This window comes from Piliocolobus tephrosceles, chromosome 1 (genome assembly GCF_002776525.5).
Source record: "Piliocolobus tephrosceles isolate RC106 chromosome 1, ASM277652v3, whole genome shotgun sequence".
Taxonomy (NCBI): domain Eukaryota; kingdom Metazoa; phylum Chordata; class Mammalia; order Primates; family Cercopithecidae; genus Piliocolobus; species Piliocolobus tephrosceles.
The window spans coordinates 220,598,280-220,608,476 of record NC_045434.1 but is presented as its reverse complement, the minus strand read 5'-3'; the positions used below and the strand labels follow the sequence as shown (position 1 = coordinate 220,608,476).

Below are 10,197 nucleotides of genomic sequence, written 5' to 3'. Positions count from 1 at the left end.
TGCCATTGCCTAGTGTCCCCCGGAAGGGTCTGGACCCCATGGGCCCCTCTGAACCCTGCTGGAACTGCAAAGGAGGACCCCCCCTTGAGCCCAGGATTGCTGCCGTGGGCACCCACAGGGCTCGCCCTAGCCCACCCGGCACAGAACCTTCCTGGGCCTTCAAGTCCCAGGCCTGGCGCTCCAGCTCCACGAGCCCCCAACCTTCCTACAGTGGCCCCAGGACTCAGCCAGGGGTGAGGGGCACAGGGCAGCTGGCCCCGACAGGAGGGTCCCACGGAAAACATGCTGAGCCCACACTGGCCAGGCCCCAGTCAGCCCTGTGTGGCCGTCGATGGTTCTATTCCCTATGGGCTTGGGGGTTTGCGAGGAGAGCTCTGGCAGCCCAGGGCCTCAGGCGTCCACCCTACCCACCCCCTCAGCCACCTCCCACCCAGAGAGCTAAAGTATACAGGCCTCTCCCAATGGCTGGCTCAAGTCCCCTGTGCCCCCCAAGTCGAGACCTGAGGATTGGGGGTCCCTCCCCCCGGCCCACCCCCTGCATGCCCTGCCCCCAACTCCCCAGGGTCACGGCCAAGTTGCCGGTTCCTCCTTCTGTGCTGCACTGCAGCCACGGGGGACTGAGGGACCAGCAGAGTCACCCTGGCCCCGCGGCCACCCTGCGCTCCATGGTCATGGCAGCTGCATTCCCTGGGATTCGGCAGCCCACACACCACTAGAATGCACTGTCAGCTGTGGTCTCTGGCCAGCACAGCAGGTGGGGCACAGCCACGGTGCCAGGGAGAGGAGAAGGCGGGACAGAGGGAACTGGGGCCCACAGAGGCCAAAGAGGCCCCAGGTCTCAGAGCCAGTGGGGAACCACCCCAAGCCAGGGCAGCCCCCTCCAACATGGTCCTGCCGGTAGGGCCTGGAGTGGGGGTTCCCAGGTGAGAGGCTGGGAACACACTTGGCATTGTGATGGGGCCCCCAGTCTCCTCCCAGCAGGTCTGCTGGACCCTCTAGGGGGCCAAGGGCAGCAGCAGCCTGCTCTGCAGCCCACCGAGGCTGGGGAGGGGTGAAGCAGGAGGGGCCTGGGAGGGGTGAAGCAGGCGGGGCCTGGGTGGGGTGAAGCTTCCATGGCTGGTCAAGTACCCAGGACTTGGTAAGTCCACACCTGCTCTTAAGGGTCAGGGCCACATTGCCGGCCGGCTTCCAAGGCCACTACACGGCCACATCACTTCGGGGTCCTCCCGACACTGCCCTCTGCTCTTGCTACCCTGATGTCCCTGGGGCCTCTGTGCCCTCCGGCGTCTGCCCCCGGATCCACCCCACATGCCTAGTGCTGTGTCGTGCCACGATCCCAGGTCAGGACTAAGTCCCCTGGTGACACTGGAACTGTCCAGCTCCCCTGTGGTGGGTGGGGTTACACCCCCAGGCTCAGGGGCCCCAAGATGTCAGCAGAGGTCACCTGAGCCCGAGGGGACAACGGAGCCTTTGTCGTCCCTGGGCCCTGATTGGATGTGTCACTGCCAGAACCCATGAGGAGGGTGCACGTTGGCAGTGGCCTGCCCTGTCCTGACCGAGCCCCACCCCCTGCAACCCAAGGTCCCCCAAAGGCCTAAGCTGAGGATCCAGATGCTGCTCAGGAGTCCTTGGTGCCCCAAAGAGCCCGAAGGTCAATGAATAAACAAGGTTTCCAGAGAACCCAGGAGCAACGGCCACATCCCCGCCACCCAGCCCATACGCGCTCATCTTCGAGGCCAGAACGGCATGGACCACCAGGGAGAGGGGGGCTGTGGGTGCCTGAGTATCTGGCAGTACAAGGTGCTCCCCAATATTCAAGTGAAGTGACCAGCCAGGGGCCACAGGAAAGGCATCAGAACCCCTCCGGGACATGAGGAGCTCAGGCAGGGCTGGGGCGCTTCCCCGAGACGACGCCAAGCTGGAGCCTGGGATCCAAGGTAGAGGCTCCTGACAGCTGACGCCCCCCACATCCCCCCTCCCCCTCTCTCTTCCACGGGTGAATCCTGGGTCCTGCTGCCAGGTAGGGGACTCAAGGGGAAGGCGTGGGGGATTCAGCTGCCCCCATTCGGACCCAGGCACAGCCACACACCCTCCATCGGGGGGCCTGGCCAGCACAGACCCTCACCAGCAGCCAGAGCCTGGGGTCAGCTGAGGGCCAGTGGGCCTGCGTGCCTGTTTCAGCTGAAGAGACCTCGGACCCTGGAGGACCTGAGGCCTGCGTGTCCATGGGGCCCCTTGTGCCCCCGCCCCCTCCGGCCCCTCTCCCCTGGGTGTGTCTTTAAGACCGGGACCAGGACAACCGAATTACCAACTCCGGAAAGACCCCCAATTCCTGGAGTTTCCGGGAAGATGAGATGGGTGGGAGGCGGGGGTCTGCTTCCTCCCCGACGCCAGGCGCCAAGGCCTCCCACGAGGGTCACTGGCCAAGAGGAGCGAGCCCTCTCCTGTGCTGTCCTCAGAGCTCACCCAGCATCGGAGGGGACAGCAGTGATGACCCAGGTCCTGGTCAGACCACAGACCCCCAGCTGGGGCAGCCGGGGGCCACCTGTCCCTCAAGGACCCCCCACCTGTCCTAGGGCTGGGAAAGGCTGTGTCCAGCTCTGCCTGGGAAGGGGCTCCCGCCATAGGTGTCTCTGTCAGCTGCGGGGGTTCGGCCCAGTCCGGCTCTCCGTGGCGGGTGGGGAGGGGGCTGGCTGGGAGGGGCGGCTCCGCGGCGGCCGGAAGCGCTTCTGGGAACAGAGGTGGCCTCCGGCCCTTTTCTCAAAAGTCCGACCCCAGCGGGAGGCTGGGGCGGCTGCGGTTTTCCGGGCAGAGGGAGGCCGCCCTGTGCAGCGGGTCGGGCTTCCAGGTGGAGCCGAGCCGGGCCCTCCCCTCCCCGGGGAGCCGAGATCCGCACCCGGCCCCCCCGAGCCTCCGCGCCCCTGGGACCCCCTCCTCGGGCACTCGCGCCGGCCTCGGCCTCCCCCACGAAGGCCCCCGGAGGCGCACCCGCCCCCACGCGCGAGTCCCCGCCGCCTCCCCCGGGCTCCGCGACGCACGCTGGGGCCCCCGCCAGGCCCGGAGGTTCGCGCTCCAGGTAAAGCTCGTGGGCGGGCCCGGGAGGAGCCGGAGACCCCGGAGACCCCGCCCAGAGCCCGCCCCGCAGCCCGCGGAATCCCCCGCCCGCCGCTGTGCGTCAGCCCCGCCGCCCCCGCGCTGACGTTTCCGCGCTGAGGCCCACGCGAAGCCGCCCACGAGGAGTTTCCGCGCTGAGTCAGCCCCGCGGGACCCGCACTGCGCGGGCCGCCGGTGTTTTCTGGGGAAGGTGCGGGACAGCCCCGGTGTGGGGGACGCGTGAGGGGAGCCGGAGCCGGGCGGGGGAACCGGGGCTGCAGGCAGGAGTGCGCGGGGCAGGGCTCGCACGGGAGGAGCGCACCGAGCCCAGTGCCCAGTGCCCAGCCCCGAGCCAGTTTCCAGTACCCAGCCCCGAGCCCAGTACCCAGCCCGGAGCCCAGTACCCAGCCCCGAGCCCAGTACGCCACAGAGCCAAAAGGCCAGGTCCTGCTTCCAGGGCTGGGCACCTTCCCCGGTGTCCTTGTGCCACCCTTGGGCTCTCCACACTCTGGGTCCCATGTGGGGTGGGTGCTGATGCCGCCTCTGCCCCATCCACCTATTGTGAGCTGGGCCCGCCGCCCACTGGGAGTTGAGCTGGGAGCCAGGTGTGCGGTGCCTCCTGGATGCTGTGGAGAAGCCTGCACCGGCCTGCCCGCCACTCCCCGGTAGCTGAGCGAGCTGCTATCAGATTTCACCTGGAGCAGGAGGCTGGGCAGGCCAAGGGTGGGGTGGTGAGGAGAGAGGGCTGGCCTGGAGACGGGCCCTCACCACCGGAAAGTGCTGGATGTGAGTCCTGGGCTCTGGGCACCCAGGAGCCGGCAGGCTGTGTGGCCAGAAACCAGAGATTCAGGGGCGCCAGAGAAGAGCCCCCTAACTGGGGAAGCCGCTGAGCCTGTATCCCTGAGGATCACTGGGCCTAGGACTAGAATGGCCCCTCCTCGGGCCCCACCCCACCCGGCCCGGAGTTCCCGGAATGGGCCCTGGCTGCCCTCCCCTTTGCCCCCTGTGGAGGGGACCACGGCCAGGCATGGGCACGGTGCCCCAAAGCCCAGCCCCGGGCGCCCCGTCCTCCCCCAGCACCCAGCATGCATCCACTCAGGTCACTGGCCCAGTGTTTATTGAAGGCCCTGTGCAGCCGGGTCCCATCCTGGGCACTGCACACCCACGGGCACAGCCTCCCGTCCTAAGACCCCACCCCAGCAGGGTCGTAAGGGAGGAAGGGGGCCACGGCTGTGTCTCTCTCTCCCTCCTGCAGGGCCCAGCCGCGGCCGCCGACCTGCATGGTCCAGGGCACTGCTCACGGCCACCTTCCTGCACCCACTTCTGCTGCCAGGGGAGCAGGGCCCGGCCCAGAGCAGAATTCGGAGCCCGGGGAGCCCCTAGGGAGGGGCTGGTTGCAGTTGGTGGCCCCGGAGGATGGCCGGGCTCACACCCACAGGTCTCCCAGCCGCCCCTTCTCCTCTGCCAGCCGCTCGCCCCGCTCCTCCTCAGGGAACTGGCAGCTGCTGGCGTCTTCGGTCGACGGCGGCACCTCCAGCAGGAGCTGGGTCTCTGCAGAGGGGCCGTGGTCAGCGGGCAGGCAGGCCCCCACCTCCCCCCACCAGGCTGTGACTGACCTGGCGGCCACGTGGGCTGACTCCTCAGCTGCCAGACGTGCAGTGCAAGCTGGGCCGAGGTCAGGAGGAGGACGCAGGCGGCCACGGCCAGGAGGACGATGGTCAGCCACCCAGGCGGCTCTGCCGGCGGGGACCCTGGGACGCACACGGCGTTGTGGGTCTTGTTTCCAGGGAACACGGTGAGAAACCCAAACTGGGTGCAGCTGGAATACGCGGACACGGCCCCCAGTCAGCCCCCGGCTGCTGTCCTCGGCGCTGTCTGGGGCTCGCCACAGTGCAAGGGACAGGAGAGGACCCTTCCTCAGAGTGAGCCTGGACCACCCAGCCGCCGGCAGGGCCTACCCCAGACTCACTCTGTCCAAGGTTTGCAGTGGCCGTCGTGGCCCCTGGAGAAGGTCCCCAAGGCACAGTCGACACACCGGAAGCCAAAACTGAATCTCCCTGGTGCGGGGTCGGGGGATTGGGGAGGGAAGGAGGGAGGGAAGCTGCTGGAGTTGCTGGGATGGATGAGGATGGAGTCAGGCCGGTGCAGGGGTCCATCTGGGGTCTGGCTGCTGAGTCGAATGCCCCCCCAACATCATCCATTCAACAGAGTTCCTGACGGCCCAGCTGGGGGCCCTGGATGTCAGTGCCCGCGTCTGCCCATCCCAGATGGGGCGTCTGGGGTGGGACCTGGGGAGGGCACCTGGGGGAGGAGCACAGAGTGCACTGGGCCTGCCCATTGGGGGCTGAGGGTGGGCAGAGGCCAGGCAGGACTCAGTAGAACAGAGGGTGGACAGTAGAACAGAGGGTCCCAGAAAGAGTGAGGCTGGGTCTCAGCTGACCCCAGACCCTGCCCTGTCCAACCTCACACAACCTCCCCAATTCTACCTCCTCACAGCCCCCATGTGCCCAGCCTGGCCCGTCCTGTCAGGTAAACAAGCTGCTAAGAGGACTTGAGCTGCTCCTTCCAGGAAGAGGTGTAGCCCCAGGGCCTAGACAGGACTCCGGGGGGCACAAGGCAGGCTCTTTCAGTATTCGGTGAGGACACACGGGATGGGTGTCCCAGGCTTGAGAGCCAGATAGCTCCCCAACCCCACAGGGTTCTCACAGTCCTTGTGCTGGATGGAAAAGCCCAGGCCAAGAAAGGGGGGACAGGACACTCCTGGAGTCTCGTGGCCCGTGGTGCCTGAGCATGGCCTGGCCTGCCCGGCCTCACAGGACCTAGAACCCCACACACCACGCATGTTGGACACCTGCGCCCACCAGCTCTGCCTCGGGCCCTAGTGGAACCCCTGGCCTGTGCGGACGCTGACAGGCACCTCCAGGACTTACCCTGGGGCTGCACCCCCTGGCCTGAGGGGCAAGGGTGGTGCCGGCAGGTCGTGCAGCAAGGGTCTCCGCAGTGGAATTCAGGCTGGACACACATGCAGTCCCACTCGGAACAGCACTCCTCGCCTGGGCAGGAGACAAGCCAGGCCCCCAGCAGCTGGGCTGAGGCCCCTCCTCGGCCCTCCAGGGGAGCGGGCTTGTCCGTTCCCCACCCACAGTCGGCTCCAGGGAGCAGAGGGCTCCTGGCTGGGACTCTGGACTCTGGCTTCGTCCAGGTGTCTCTTTCTCCTGGGACCATGTGGCCTGGGGCTAGTCCCCCTTTGCGCCTTGCGCCCCACAGCTGTCTCTGCCCAGGCGCTGACTGCACGTGCCACCGGGGCTGCCCCTGCGGGACCCAGGGATGGCACCCAACAGTGCAAAGCCCCCTGGAGGCCCGTGGACACCTCAGAGGCTGCCTGCCTGGTCTCCAGGCGCTTCTGTCCCCACCAGCCACACTGGGCCTCCGGAGAGAGCCCCCCTTCCCAACCCTGGAGGAAGAAGCTCTGAGGTGACTTTCTGCCAGCTTCCTCTCCCGGCCAGCCGTGTCCGTTGAACCCTTACCCCCAGGTGCAGGTCAGAGGCAGGCAGCAGGCCCGACGCGGTGCAGGGGAGCCCCCAACTGAGCAGGGGGAGCTGGGCGATGGCCGAGGGTTCACGACCCTCCCAGCAGGACCTGGAACAGCCCTCCTCCACCTTGGGAACCCCGACCCCTCTTGAGGGCGTTCCCACCCGGCTCGCCCCTGCTCCTCGCCGCCGGGACCACTGGCTGGAGCTGGCACGCCTCCACCCCTCTCTGGGATCCTGCCTCCCTCTGGAAGGCTCTGGCCGCTGGCAGCCCTGTGCCCACCCTCCTTAGACCTCAGCAGTGCGGGTCTGAGCACGGGAAGGGGGCGCCCGCCCATCCTGGCTCCCGTGCCGCGCCTTGTGCGGTCCGCGTTAAGTAAACACGGTTTACTTACCCAGGTAATCGCGGCAGCAGCGCGTCGGGTGAACGCGGCAGCAGCGTGCATCCGTTCCCGTCCCGAGCAGGAGGCGCCCAGGGCCGCACCCGGGACCCCCGGTGGGGCGCTGACCCAGGCTGGCCGCACACAGCAGCGCCAGGCAGCACAGGGTCCCGCACGCACACATCGCCCCGTGCCGTGCCACGCTTGGGTTTCGAGAGGCCACAGCAAGTTGGACACGCCCCGTCCCCGTCCTCACCCGCCCTGCCCGGAGGTGACTGGGACTGTTCCTGACCCGAGAGTTCCGACCCAGGCGAGATGCGTGTGAGGAGGGGGTGTGGACGCTGCAGACACCGCCGGATCCGCAGCAGGTCGCCGGCAGGGGTGGGGAAACCGGGCTGGCGGGGATCAAAAAGGTTTTCTGTGCAAAGTCTGCGGCCACCTTGGCGGGCCCCCGTGCGGGGGCGGCATTCCGCAGCTTGTCCACGGGGGCTACCTGGAGAGTGGGACTCAGCCGATCACCCGCTCCATCCCACCGCCTCTGGATGGTGTCTGTGAGACCCCGGGGTCCCCACAAACCCTGGCCACCCCCCGAGAGCCTCAGCCACGGAGCCCAGCGCTGGGGAACCCCACAGAATGGGGAAGGGCCCCTCAGCTTAGCGCGCCCCACCTGGCCGGCTCTGGGTGCGAAACTCACCATGGGCTGCAGGCCTGTGGGCTCCCCTCCCCCTTGCTTACAGCTCCCCAGGACCCCCCTCAGCTGCCAACCCAGGAAGCTCCCCAGGGCTTGGGAGGGGGCACCAGGAGGAGCTGGTGGGGAGACGAGAGGGTGCGTGGTGCCTCCTCGGGTCAGTGCTGCCCCCAAGGGCACCCAAGGCCCAGGGCAGAGCGACCTGCCAGGTCTGCCGGGTCTCAGGCAGGTTCCCACCCAGATCTCTCTGGAGCCATCTTCATCCATCGGACCAGACAGATCCGGGTCCTGGAGGGAGTTGAGGGGGAGCCCCTCGCAGCGCTCTTGGGAGGCTGTCCTATGGCTCCCTGAGCCTCAGTTTCCCCTGTGGGCACTGAAGGGTTCTGGGACCCTGCCTCCACCAGGAAGCCTCCCTGGATTGCCCAGCCCTGCTTCTGTGCCGTCCAGCACAGGTGGAGACCCCCAGGAATGCTGGAAGCGGGGGCTCTCGGGAACTTGAGCGTGGCTGTGCCCACGGCTGGATGTGGTTAGACACCCGTTTGAGACCTGCAGCTGCCACCTCACCCGCTAAGGCGGTTCCTCCTTTCCCAGGGTAAATGACGGGAATTAGCAGTTTGTGACGCCCCGGAGTTCTCAGATCCAAGAGGGAGGAGCCTGCCTTGGAGAGACACTGCAGACACTGCAGAAAAGGAAGGGGTCTCTGCAGCTCCAGGCTGCCCGGACACTCAGAAGGAAAGGGGTGGGGCCAGCTGGGCCTGGGGGCCTTTGAGGGGCCTGAAGATCTTCATTCCGCCCCTAGCCTGGGAGGGGCTCTGGGCCCCTGGATAGAAAGAGGTGCCGTCAGACCCAGACGCCAGGCGAAGGTGCTCAGGGAGGAGGCCCGGGGCAGGCTGGGCTGTGCCCCTGCCCGTTTCAAAACCCCGGGAGGTCTGCACCAGCTTGGGCTCACCCCCAATCCTGGCGAGTGCCGGTAGATGGCAGCCCGAGAAGACACAACGTGTCCCCTGTAAATAATGCTTATCAGTTGTCCCACCGCATTCCAGCCTGGGTGACAGCAAGACTGTCCCAAAAAAATAAATAAATGTTCATCAGCCACACGGTGCGAGTCCTCCTTCTAGAGGCAGGGACAGAGTTAGAAGGGCGAGCAGTTTATGGGCCAAGTGGGAGGCGGCCGGCGGGCAGAGGACCCCCCGCCCCGTGGCGCAGCCCGAGCAGCTCCCCACACGGTGGTCCCCGGAGGGGCTGCCAGGGGTGTGATGTCTGCCTCCCGTCCCTCTCGCTGCAGAAGACCCCTCACTGGCTCCCCATGACTTCTGTCCTTGGGCTGCGAGGCTGGAGGCGATTTTGTTCATCTTACTTTCCGGTATTTTGTGAGCACCTCGCCAATGACACAATCGACGGGGCATTCACGCAGGAGAGCAGCCCACAGGGTGGCGCGGCTGCCAGGCGAGGGACAGCCCTTGCGTGCATCCAGAAGGGCAACTGTGGGGCCCCGGGGGGAGGGTGCAGATGGGCACTGGGCCAGAGCTCAGGCAGAGTCTGGGGCACAGATGGCGCAGGAGTTGCCAGCAGAGATGGTGTCAGGTGAGGGGGCGGAGGGGGTGAGCACAGAGACCAAGAGGAGGTGGCCCCTTGTCCATCTGGGGGTGCAGCAGGGGGTCCTGGCTGGGGAGTAAGTCCTACAGGGCCGGGGGGTGCTGTGCCCAGAGGAGAGGAAACAGGAAGCGATGGGTGTGGGTGCCAGGTTTGGGGAAGAGGCCCCTTTCCCACAGCCTTCGACCTGCCAGCCCCATGGGATCTGGCCGCTCTAGTCCTGGCCACCGGATCCCTTCCCTCACCCACCCGCCATCCTGCCTGCAGGCCTGGCCTCACCTGCCCCACGGGCGGGGGGCCACGGGCTCTCAGAGGCACGGCCCCAACCCCGTGCAGGGCCTGCAGGTCGAACCCTGTGCAGGAACCCGGGGAACTCAGTGAAGGTGCTGGGTGGGGGACAGGATGGCCGCTGACTTCCCTGTGCAGCAGGGGGAGGCTTGTGGTTGGCAGAGAGTGGGTGGAAGACAGAGGTTTGAGGAGAGAGAGAAACGGGGGAGAAAACCAGCTGCAGAGGCAGGAGGGGTCTGGGGCAGCCCAAGGCCAGAGATGGGCGCTGCTGTGAGTGGTGCGTGGCGCTCCCATTGTGCACCCCCGAGGTGGTTCCCCACTTCCCCGACATCGGTGGAGAGGGGAGCCGTCCACCAGGCACAGGGGCCTGGACAGCCGTGGGCAGCGCGTGCTGATGGAGGACGCAGAGACTGGGAAGGCTGGCCCAGGGACGCTGTGTGCAGCAGTAGGTGCAGCTGCAGGGCTGGACCACACCAGCCACGGCGGCCAAAGCGTCCAGGCTGTGCCAGGCCCTCAGCAAAACCTTCTATGAGGCTTCACGTGTTTCTTCTTAATTAGTTTTTTAAATTTCATTTTATTATTTGTTCAGTCACATCTCACTACAGCCTTGACTTCTTGGGCTCAA

General features: G+C 66.8%; 1 protein-coding gene across 4 annotated transcripts; it reads right to left on the bottom strand.

Annotated features, from left to right (window-relative positions):
* Positions 1 to 4,173: 4,173 nt before the first annotated feature.
* Positions 4,174 to 8,369, bottom strand: TNFRSF18 (TNF receptor superfamily member 18). 4 transcript variants are annotated; one of them, XM_023192832.3, is made up of 5 exons: positions 7,019 to 8,289; positions 6,024 to 6,146; positions 5,063 to 5,150; positions 4,710 to 4,912; positions 4,194 to 4,644 (listed from the first exon to the last, which is right to left on the bottom strand). In XM_023192832.3, exons 1-5 carry the CDS (start codon positions 7,956 to 7,958, stop codon positions 4,520 to 4,522), a joined length of 1,479 nt encoding a protein of 492 aa, XP_023048600.2. In that variant the 5' UTR covers positions 7,959 to 8,289; the 3' UTR covers positions 4,194 to 4,519. The 4 variants fall into 4 exon arrangements, 2 of the variants coding, with proteins under 2 accessions (XP_023048599.2, XP_023048600.2); XR_002726508.3 differs by having other exon boundaries at positions 4,366 to 4,644; positions 5,063 to 5,263; positions 7,019 to 8,367; XR_002726509.3 differs by having other exon boundaries at positions 4,366 to 4,644; positions 5,063 to 5,260; positions 7,019 to 8,367.
* Between the last annotated feature and the right edge of the window lie 1,828 nt (positions 8,370 to 10,197).